The 12199-nt window shown below is 40.2% G+C and overlaps 1 protein-coding gene and 1 long non-coding RNA gene across 2 annotated transcripts in view; one reads left to right on the forward strand and one right to left on the reverse strand.

Annotated features, from left to right (window-relative positions):
* LOC127580273 (uncharacterized) overlaps positions 1–12199 on the forward strand; it is a 48227-nt gene that overhangs the window by 12053 nt on the left and 23975 nt on the right. Inside the window, exon 2 of the long non-coding RNA XR_007957798.1 lies at positions 8841–8916. This is a non-coding gene — a long non-coding RNA (uncharacterized LOC127580273). The remainder of the gene's footprint in view (positions 1–8840; positions 8917–12199) is intronic.
* smo (smoothened, frizzled class receptor) overlaps positions 1–12199 on the reverse strand; it is a 38783-nt gene that overhangs the window by 5986 nt on the left and 20598 nt on the right. The window contains exons 6-11 of the mRNA XM_052033453.1: positions 11728–11947; positions 10426–10549; positions 8256–8348; positions 4866–4974; positions 3453–3638; positions 1355–1503 (exon numbers count right to left, since the gene is read on the reverse strand). Coding sequence (XP_051889413.1) covers positions 1355–1503; positions 3453–3638; positions 4866–4974; positions 8256–8348; positions 10426–10549; positions 11728–11947 — 881 coding nt within the window. The remainder of the gene's footprint in view (positions 1–1354; positions 1504–3452; positions 3639–4865; positions 4975–8255; positions 8349–10425; positions 10550–11727; positions 11948–12199) is intronic.

The raw sequence follows: 12199 nt of genomic DNA on the forward strand, positions 1-12199 counted from the left end.
AATCTCTACTTTCTTCTATACCAATTGTACGATTGTAAAGCCACAATCCATGAGTCATGCACATTAGGAAGACTTTTTATTTCTAATCCACGTGCTCAAATGCATCAATGATTTTGCCCCTTATTGGTGGTTGGAGGCAGATTTGGCTTGATGAGGGATGGAAGATTGTTGTGAAACAAAGAGGCACTTTGATGTGGCATAGCAGGTTGTAGGATGGAGGAGACAGTGTCAGGGTTTTCAGATTGCCTCGGATGTAGTGATTGGGAGCTGATTCCTGACTGGAGTGGTTAGGGAAATGGGAAACACAAGTAAGATTGGCTAAGACTGGTGGTTGGAGTAAGGGTTGATGGACTTCTGGGGTGTGGTTGGAGTAAGGGTTGATGGACTTCTGGGGTGGGGTTGGAGTTGCAGGGGAAAGCAGATTCCTGTATTAGTAAAATGTCTTTTTGTACTTCACAGATAATCAGAAGAAAATCTACTTAATTGAAATCAAAACTATTAAATCAAAGCCAAGGCACTTAGCCAGGTAAACCTGTTCTAGCATGTAGTATTGGATCCATGACTCTATCACTTTTTGAACTGGTTAATGAATGCAGCCTGATCTAATTAGAACCTGCTCAGCCTTGGCTACCTATTTCCTGTAACTGAGGCCCAGAAGCATTATTTTTTAACAAGAGCCTATTCTCAACAAATAGTGCTCTTTTAATTCCATTCTTTCCCTTTGTTCAGGACCCAAAATATTCCATCATAGTAAAACAAAGTCACTTACAATTTAGTATGCTGTGTTTAATGCTCATAATGTGATCTCCTCTAAAGCAAATCAAACGCAGATTGGGTGATCACTGTATTAAACCACTGCTCAGAATGCAACTGTGATCCTGAGCTTTTTAATTATCTGTCCTACTCCTGCTTAGACTCACCTTTGTTTGATCTCCCAATGAGGATCAACAGAGGCTTAAGGAACAGCACCTCCTCTTTTGATTCATTTCAGATTATAACTACACTACACTGGATTTCTGAAAGCAACTGTTGGCCATGATTTAGCTTTCTCTAACTGCAGCTCTTTCATTTCAATTTTTGCTTTCCCGCCTTGGGCCATGATGTTCCTTTGTTTTGTTCATCGCTTCCATCATTTAATCGCTCCTGTCTTTCACTCTTGAGACCAACCTTCCCTTTTACTATCTCCTCCCTCCCCAGCCCATTCCCTACACATTTAAAATGCTATCTGAGAAAGGACAATGGACTGAAACATTAACTCTAATCTGCCCAAACCTACAAAGCACTTCCAGTATTTTTACATTTAGTTTAACTAGTATTCACATATGGATCAAAACCACTTCCGACAAGTACTCACCCACTGGGCCTTCGTGAGAGACTGTCTGCATGCTGAATGACAGCTCCTTATCTGGGTTTTTCAGTAATTCCTTTCGCTTTGAGAAAGCTTTGGCAATCATTCTGCTTTTCTTGATTCGCTTTGGCTCATCATCACTTCGGCCAATAATTCTGAAAATAAGAAGGCATTCAACCTGTGAGAGTGTGACAGACATATTATTTATTTTAAATTGGTTCTTGGGATTGTAATTGAGATTCTGCGACTGCAAATATGTGGAAGTATCAAGACTATAACTTGAAGTTGTTGAGGTTTGAAGCCTGCACTGCTTCCACTTACATCTGTATCTTGATAGGTCTTTATTGCTTATCGAGAGCAAAACTGGTTGGACTGACCAACAGCAATCCTTATCACTAGTTCGTGACATCATAACTTGAGACATACATTTCAGTCCAAGTCTAAGCTATTGCCACAAATCATTTCACACCCACTGCTGCCTCAGAACCAAGATATCAACCCTTTGGCTTTCTGTAAAACACAAAGTGGGTGGGAGTTCCCTGGCACTGGGAACTTTTTCTACTGGAGTGCAAGGGGAAAGGTACCATTATGAGTTGGTTAACAATCTTTATTAGATTGGGTGCTAGGGCCTAAATCAGGCTAAAATGTCCCTCCAGAAGAATTCATAGATCATGGAGCCTCACTCCCCTAATGGGTTTATTGATAGAGTTGAATTGAATTTGTACGCCCTCAACTTCATCATGGATTCTTCATAAAAGACCTTTCTCATTGTCTTTTGATTTGGCTAGATTTAAGCACGATAGCACATCTATGATTTCACCAACCCTATACAGAAAGTCTGTAATACTACATCAGATCTTTGTCCTTTGGATCTTCTCTAATACAGTACATGCCAAGCCAACCATTGTCCTGTACTTTGATACTACCTTGTGTTTTATTAACTGCAACTAAATCCTCCTCATATTTGATGGTACATTCTTGAGTGCAATTATTTACTTTTGCACCATCCTTGGTTTCTCCTTATCAATGCTAAGTTGCTGTTTGTCTAAATCAACAAAAAACCCATTTTTGTCAGATTTTTTCTGTCTGCCAGTCTTTCCCATCTCCTCCAATCTAAATGGTTTAAAAATTGAAGCTTGCCCTCACCTACTCAGCATGTTTTATTTTGCCTGTTTTCTTTCAACCATTCTGACATCCTGCATCATAGATATTAGTCCTTTTGCCCAGGGTTTTTCAATATTAACAAATGTCCCATTCAGACCTCCATGTACAATCAAATGGCTTGACATTGTGCATGTTCCCATTACTGAAATCAAATATTAAGAACAGGGTGTCCTGATTGTACAAGCAGTGAATAAAGCATCTATTCAGACCAGTAATGCTTCATTGATTAATGCACGAGCTTTAGAAAGTATAACATATGATGTTGTGCCAGTGGAGGGTATAGGTTCATTCCTTCACATTATTAAGATCTTGATCTCACATCAGTAATGAGCAGGCAGTTAAATTATGAAGACCAGTTTCTCAGATTTGGCTTGTATCCTTTGAGTATGGATATTATTGATAATTTAAGCAAGTGACAAAATAATTAAAAGAGTCAATCAGGGAGATAGAGAGAAGCTATTCATTGTGGTGGGAGCATCCAGATGTATGCATAACATTAAAATTTAAGCTAGGTTTTCATGGGTGAGTTTAGAAATTGATGTTAATATTGAAAGGTAGTGTAAATTTGTAACTCTCTACTCAAAAGAATATTAAGGCTGGGGATCAATTGAAATTTTTCAAACAGTGATCGATTCATTTTATTTGGCAAGAGTATTCAAGAATTATGGAAATCAGGAAAGAGTTGGAGATCAACACTAATTTAATTTGAATGCTGCCATGTTGCGTTTAAGGTTACCTTTCCAGAAATTAAAGACCTTTTAAGAGACAGAGGACTTGAGGAAATACTCATCCACTTTCTCATCAAAATGATTTCTCCTTTGGGAGGGGTAGGAGGGTAACCAGACATAATAGGAGCTCATAAGAATTACAGGGCAATAAGTTTTGCTTGCAGTAATTATAACTTTTCCACATCATACAATGGCAGAGTGAATTCTCTTACCTCAACCATGTCCTTTTCCAGATCAAGACTGTAGCTTTGGTCCACACCCAGGTGCTCATGGCAATGCCTGTCCCAAACATGGCAAATATGTTAATCTTTTCCACCAAGAGACTGGGGCGATTCTTGATGCTACATTCAGGGATGGGTGTATTGGTTTGCTCAGCAATGGAAACATTGGCTTCACACCTGAGGGATTAAACATAAAGTCAATCAAATATGAAGATTCCGCCAAATAAATGTAGATGCGTGCATTGAGCAAATGTACACAAACGTGCAAACAAATCTCACAAACAGGATAATAGATATAATCCTGACCACATAGCACATACTGTATACACAAAAATGTGCCAATCAATTACTGACATAACCAGTGTACCTCAGTATATCTATGCCCAGCAATAAAACAACTATAACCTGCCGCTGGTCCATTAATGTCATATCCTATTTTAATCACTCTGATGACATCTGTGTGAAGCTGAAAACTAGTTTTGAATTATAAGAAAGAAGGGAATAAATTTCATTCAGAGAGCTCCTTTCAATACCTCAAGTGTTTCTCAAAGTGCTTAACTAGTACAACGAAGTGAAATGTGGCAGCCAATTTGAACATGGTAAGGACTCACAACAGCCATGAAATAATTGATGAGAATCTGCTTTTAGTGACCTCTATTGGAGGTAGGTATTTGTCAGAGCACTAAGGAGATATCCCCTGCTTTTCAAATACTCTACATCTATGTTAGAGAACAAGCAGAGGTTGGATTTTACCATCTCAAATGAAAGACTAACTCCAATCATACACCTTGTCCTCAGTGCTTAATTGTCAGTCTAATATGTGCTTGAGTCTCTGAAAGGAAACCTGGAAGCATCACCTGCTACCTGCTGAGTCAATGCTGATAATTGAAGTGTAAATTATATTTAGATTTAAGGAGCTCCAGTATCATTCTCTGGGCTGTTCTATTTCTTCCTTGCTCCTGTCTGATATCATTCTCCAATAAGCAGAATACTCAGAAACAGCATGAACCCATGAAACACAACTCTCATTGAATCATAGAACTGGTATGGCACAGAAAGAGTCCATTTAGCTCACTGAGTCTATGCCTCCAGGCCAAGATGAATTCAAACCAATGTTGCAAGATACTTCACATGCTCCTAAATTTTACTGCATTTAACGTCAGTCTGTTCACTATTATATCTAAACGAAAATTTTCATAGATCAGGAGTTTTCAATGGATGCTGGGAAATACTTCCAATGTGGCATCCTAATGAGGACCTTAGGCACTTCGTTAAACCAAACAGGAGTTCAAAATCCCCAAATCCTAGGATTTCACTTCAAATCTTCACTGAGTAGATAACTAGTAGCTAAAGAGTGGCACTTTACAGGGTAGGAGGTGGACTGAAGGAAGCAGGGCTACTTACAGAACAAAATCACGGAAACTCCTCTCCCAATCAGCCTGGTTAAAGAAGTCATAGAAATGGCAGCCAAATGTGATGAAGACAAAACCAAATGCCAGGAAACCAAAAATACCTGAAAACATAAAGACTCAAAGCATTAGAACATCACAGGTTTACATTTGCACAAACCAAGAATGATTCAAACATATATGCAGACTTCTCCCTCACATGTACACACACTCACAGGCATACACACACACACACACATAAACATTGATATAAGCAGCTGATCCTTATTTCATGGCAATAAGCTTGAGTTCTTTCACCTTCAGATATAATCATGCTATGTTGCTCCTATTTACCTGCAATTGTGTGGACTGAGAAACTGAACATGATGGGGAATTTTAATAGGTTTTTTTTAAGATTATGAGGAATGGCCTCAAATTAATTTCTCTCTAATCTTAGAAAATGTGGAGATGAGCAATTCAGGTGTATTCTCCCTTCCAAGTTATAATTCTTATTTGGAATAAATGGAGAGTGTGGTAGTTGCATAGAAAGGGGTTTCAAAAAGGAATCAAGGGATAGTAACTTTTATTAATGATGAGGATATGGTAGCTGGGTCTACCGCTATATTAAATATCTTCCAGTAAAGGTTATCTATAATCATAGAATGGAATAGTTACAACTAAAAATAAGTTGTTCACTGTCACTATTCCATTCTTATGATCAAACTCGCTGCAAAAGTGATTTGGTGAGTTCAACTCTCCAACTCTTTCTCCATAGCCCTGACTTCTTCTCTTCCTTCAAGGATCCATCTAATTTCCCTTTGCAAGGAACAATTGAATCTGCATGCACAACCCTTTCAATCAGTGAATTTTCAGACCATTAGCACTCAATGTGTGAAAAAGTTATTACTGATGTCACCTGTGGTACCTATGCAGCTGAAGTCCATCATCCTTCACATCTTTCCCATGGTGAAGTAACTAGAATTGGACACAATTTTCCAGCTGTGGCCAAATCAGTATTTTACAGAGGTTCAACATAATCTCTTTTGCTTTCTGGGGCTCCACATACAAAACCCAGAATCCACAAGCTTTCTATCTGCTTTTGCAATCTGTTGTGCTCTCTTCAAAGACTTGTGTACATATATACCCAAATCGCATTGCACCTGCACTACTTTTAGATAGTAGATAGTAAGTTTTCCCATGAACCGTTAAGTTTAAAGGGAATGAGGAAAATGGGGCCATAGTGAATTTAAAAGGAGCGTGGGAATTGGGGTCCGGGTGAGTTGAAAGGGAGTATGGGAAACATTATCAGGTGATCCAAATACTGAACCATTGGGATTTCCAAATAGTCTATAGCAGATTAATGGAGATTTACTGTATTGCTAAATGATCTCACTCTATCTCAACACCCATTGGTTATATGACACAACCATCTTCAGGGCAGACTGCCTTCCCAAAGCAAATGAACTTGTCATTCCCCAGTTGGATAAGGCTTTGCCATCGGTTATACTGGCTTTTTACCCCTACCCCTATAATCTTTACCATAACTAATAAATAAGTATTCCAATATTTTTAAAACTTTTATTTTAAGAAAACAATTAGATGTTCTTATAATTTTACTCCAGGTTTTCTGGAAGCAATTCAGGAGATTCAATTTTAACTTCTGGAGAATCCAGCATAATCCTGAAGGTTGGCAACTTTACATAGAACATTACAGCACAGTACAGGCCCTTTGGCCCATGATGTTGTGCCGACATTTTATCCTACTCCAAGATCAATCTAACCCTTCCCTCCCACATAACCCTCTATTTTTCTATCATTCACGTGGCTATCTAAGAGTCTCTTAAATAGTCCTAATGTATCTGCCCCCACAACCTCTGTCGGCAGTGCGTTCCACGCACTCACCACTCTCTGTGTAAAAAAACTCACCTCTGACATCCCCCTTATACCTTCCGCCAATCACCTTAAAATTATGTCCCCTCCTGTTAGCCATTTTCGCCCTGGGAAAGTCTCTAACTGTCCACTCCATCTATGCCTCCTATCATCTTGTACACCTCTATCAAGTCACCTCTCATCATCCTTCTCTCCAAAGAGAAAAGCCCCAGCTCGCTCAACCTATCCTCATATAAGACATGCTCTTCAATCCAGGCAGCATCCTGGTAAATCTCCTCTGCACCCTCTCCAAGGCTTCCACATCCTTCCTATAATGAGGCAACCAGAACTGAACACAATACTCCAAGTGTGGTCTAACCAGAGTTCTACAGAGCTGCAACATTACCTCACGGCTCTTGAACTCAATACCCCAACTAATGAAGGCCAACACACCATACGCCTTCTTAACAACCCTATCAACCTGCGTGGCAACCTTGAAGCATCTATGGACATAGACCCCAAAATCCCTCTGTTTCTCCACACTGCCAAGAGTCCTGCCATTAACCTTGTATTCTGTCTTCAAATTCGATCTTCCAAAGTGTATCACTTCACACTTTTCCAGGATGAACTCCATCTGCCACTTCTCAGCCCAGCTCTGCATTCTATCAATATCCTGTTGTAATCTACAGCAACCTTCTACACTATCCATAACACCACCAACCTTCGTGTCATCAGCAAACTTACTAACCCACCCTTCCACATCCTCATCCAAATCATTTATAAAAATCACAAAGAGCAGGGGCCCCAGAACAGATCCCTGTGGAACACCACTGGTCACCGACCTCCAGGCAGAATACACTCCATCTACCACCACCCTCTGTCTTCTATGGGTGAGCCAGTTCTGAATCAAGCCAAGTTTCCCTGGATCCCATGCCTCCTGACTTTCTGAATGAGCCTTCCATGAGGAACCTTATCAAATGCTTTACTAAAATCCACGTACACCACATCCACTGCTCTACCTTCATCAATGTGCAATGTACTTTACCCTGGCTCTTAACAAAAAGGTAGGAATAATGTGGTCCAGGTCCATGTTCACCTCTATGCACTGATTCTGTCCAGTTATGGAGGAAAAATACTACAACAAAACATTCACACCATCTCCCCTTCAATGCATCCTACCCCCAATTAAAGGATAACCAAACATTTGTTGTATCACATCCTGCTTGAGTTACATTCACAATTGTCACATCAGGTTGCCAACTCTAGTTGGGCCATTCCTGCAGTTTTCACCTCAAGACCACATTTTCTCCCATTTCCAATATTTGTATAATTAACCATGAAAACACTCAAATAATATTAAAAGATCACCTTGCAAGATTTTTGCTTCTAACTGTGCTGGAGATTAAATTATCCTAAGATTCCTAAGAAGGATCCACAGCTCTAGAGTGACAATCTGAACAGCCAATCCATACACCAGAGAAGTGAAGTATTTTTTTCTGAATGTACAGAGTTGAGATCTTATGTTGACCATTCTTACCAAGGCGTAGCATTGTTTCATTAATTTTGCTGGCTGCTTTCTCACTCAGGAGCCCCGGATGGTTACTCTTAATTGAGAACAGGGTCATGACACCTGTAACAGAAATAGTGAGCAACTGAAATGAGCTTGTGACCAATTTAAAAGTAAAAGAATCTGCAAGTCCTAGAAACTAAAAATCAAAAGAAAAAGCAGCATCTTCATTCATGGAGTACTGGAAATCTCACACTCTCTTCCTCCCAGACCGGTTGTTGAGATGGGACAATGGGGTTAGGTGGGGAGGGGGCACCTGAAAATTTCAAATGTGACTCTGATAAATACCTCTGCCTATCTAAAACCCACAGGATTACAGAACCAAGGTAGACAGATGGAGTTAAAATCAACCATGATCTAATTGAGTGTTAGAATGGGCTTGAGGGATTGAATAGTTTTGTTCTGTTCCTATCTGAATGGAAAAACAGTAAATTTTTCAAAGGGATACAAGTCATCTTTCAGAACTGGGAAAGAAGAGCTCCTTAACAGGACTTTGTCAGCATAAAGAGGAAGGGGATAAAAGCTTTTAACTCATGGTCAGTTTTTTTTTGCTAGGGAATGGAACTTCTTCCCAGGCACCAAGTTGCAATATCATGGACAAGCAATGGAAACCTGGAACCCTTCCTAACAGGTAACCGCCGCTGGACTCAGATGAGGTTTTCAAGGCAGAGATTGATAGGAATTTGTCAGACAAGAGTATCAAGAGCTACAGAGCCAAAGGTGGTAAATAACATTGTAACATTGTGGTCCACAGTAGTGTAGCGGTTAGCGTAACACTTTACAGTGCCAGTGACATGGGTTCAATTCCGGCTGCTGTCTGTAAGGAGTTTGTACGTTCTCCCCGTGTCTGTGTGGGTTTCCTCCGGGTACTCCGGTTTCCTCCCACATTCCAAAGACGTACGGGTTAGGAGGTTGTGGGCATGCTATGTTGGCGCCGGAAGCGTGGTGACACTTGCAGGCTGCCCCCAGAACACTCTATGCAAAAGGTGCATTTCACTGTGGGTTTCGATGTACATGTGACTAACAAAGATAGCTTATCCTATCTTTAAACAAGCCAGCTATGATTTAATTGATTAGTGGAACTGATTTTTTTGTTATTTATTCATTTTTTGGGAACTGGGCATTGCTGGCAAGGCCAGCGTTAAATACACATCATTAAATGTCCTTAAAAAGGTGGTGGTGAGCCAACTTCTTGAAATACTTAAGTCCTTAGAGTCATAGAGTTACACAGCACGGAAACAGGCCCTTCAGCCCAACTGGTGAAGATGCTTGCACAGAGCTTTTTCCAGAGGGAGTTACAGGATTTCAACCCAGTGATGAAGGAATGGTGATATATTTCCATATCAGGATTGTGTGCGACTTGGAAGGGAACCTGTGGGTGGTAGTGTTGCAATGCCTCTGCTGCCCTTTTCCTTCTTGTTGATAGAGACTGTAGGTTTGAAAGGTGCTGTCAGGGTAGCCTAGGCGAGTAACTGCAGTGCATTTAGATGGTAGACATTGCAGCCACCATGCATGAATGATGTGGGGAATGAATGTTTAGGATGGAGGATGGGATACCGATCAAGCAGGGTGCTTTATCCTGGATGATGCTAAGCTTCTTGAGAGGTGATGGAGCCGCATTCATCCATTCAAGTGGAAAGTATTCCGTCTCACTCCTGATTTGTGCCTTGTAGGTGGTGGGAAGGCCTTAGGGTGTCAGAAGGTGGGTCATTCAGTGCAGCATACCCAGCCTCTTAACTGTTTTTATAGCCATGGTATTTATGTGTCTGGTCCTATTGAGTTTTTGACTATCGGGATGCTAATAGTCATGGATTTGGCAATGGCAATGCCATTGAAATTGGTCATTGCCTGGCATTTTGTGCCATAAATGATGCCACTTATCAGTCCACCCCTAAATGTTATCTAGGTCTTGCTAAGGAATTGCAATCATGTGGGGAACTGCCAATGTGTGAAATTGCATCAAAATATAACTCCGGAAACTTACTTGGAAGAGTTGGATCTGGCTGAAGATGGAGATAGAGCACTAGCTGCTGCTATACTAAATCCTCAATGCACATTGAATAAGGCACATAAGGAAATTGGTTTGAATTAATTTTGGATTTCAGTACTGTTCTTTGTTTGACAAATCCATGCTGCATACCTCTTATAAGAAAATAGCCACCAACCAGCAGAACCAATCCAATTGGAGCCAGGACAAATCCTGCCCGGAAGTGATAATCCTTATATCCAACAAAGCAGATCCCACTAACAGAGTCTCCGTCCACCTATGGAATAAGATCATCTTACTGCAATGTCATTTAGATAGGAATATTCCACCAGAAGTTGCTGGACACAGACTCAGACCATGTACAAGTCAAGGATCTAACTGACTGTGACACACATTAAAGAGTAAATACTAAACAAGGGGGGGGTTAATCCAAATCATAATTATAGATCATTCATCATTATCAACTCTGGAGCATCCTCTTTCAACCCAATATGTATTTTTTTTTATTATCTGTTTCGTTCGGGTTCAATTGAAGCACGTTGGGGCTTAGATCCAAGTAAACTTGTACTTTCTAGATTTGATCTGTTGTCAAGGGTAGGTACAGAAAATAATCAAAAATATGAATGAATTACCAGCTATTATCTCTAAAGATCTAGAGCATAGGGGGAGAGAAGTTACAACCATACAAAACCCTCAACACATGGCAACCTGTGAGTAATTCCGAGTAGGATTTGAAAAGATTATATTGTCCTTGGAGGGAATGCAATGTAAATTCACTCTAAGGTTTAAATTATGAAAAAAGATTACACAAGCTGTTATATGCCCTGAAATCTAGAAGTTTAAGGAGTGATTTGATTGAAATTTTCAAGACGTTAAGGGGAACAGAGAGTAGGTAGAGAAAAAAATATTTTTGCTAGTTGGGATGTCCAAATCCAGTGGACTTTGCCTAAAGAGAAACCAGAGCCTAGCTTTTAACAAGTGAAATTAGGACACCCTCCTGCACAGAGTATGGTATAAATTTGATACTTTTCTGCAAGTGGTAAATTGATGCAGAGTCAATTATCAATTTTAATCTGAGACTAATAGATATTGATACCAAAAAGTATTAAGGAACATGAGGAAAGACAGGTACATACAGATTAGCCATGATCTTATCGAATGAAAGAACGTGCTTGAGGGGCTAAATAGCCATATTCTGTTCCTATGTTTCTATCCCATTCATAAAGTTGACACCATTCAACACTTAACTCATCATTCAAAATCCTACATGACTTCCTAATCTTGTTTAACACCCCACCGCCATCTATAATCCCCATCACCACACTCCCAAAATAAAACTAGGAATCCTTCACATTATCCACCCGTGATCATGTTGGCCCTTCAGGTTGTCATCCTCCAGTCCATCCCGTCCAACACACTCAATTTCTGGACAACACAACTGGATGTACTGATTACCTGAGCCAATGCTAGGATAGCGACGGTGAGTATAAATGGAATTGACCAGGTGATAAGGTGGAAGTAGGAAGTCTTGCCAGAGAGAGGCTGATAGGTGGTGCCAAGAGCCTTGAAGGACATGTGCCAGGCGTACGTAAGCATCACGAACCAGATCACTCCAGACATGAGCGAGTAATAGACAATCACAAAAATTATAACACAGGAGAGTGTTTCATTGGACCTGTCAGAGAAACAGTAGTTACAGTGAGATCATCCTGTTTTCCACCACTACTGTTTAAACATAGCAAGCCCCCAACAGGAATGCAACTTTTTTAATGAATGATATAGATCAAGGGATAAACATTGGTCACGCCAACAGGAAAAATTGATCACCTTCTTTGAAATAATGATCTGCAGTCTATTACATTCATCTGAGAGGGCAGACAGGGCTTCGTGCTAATACCTCAACCAAAACAGCATTTCAAATAGCACA

This window comes from Pristis pectinata, chromosome 19 (genome assembly GCF_009764475.1).
Source record: "Pristis pectinata isolate sPriPec2 chromosome 19, sPriPec2.1.pri, whole genome shotgun sequence".
Lineage (NCBI taxonomy): Eukaryota > Metazoa > Chordata > Chondrichthyes > Rhinopristiformes > Pristidae > Pristis > Pristis pectinata.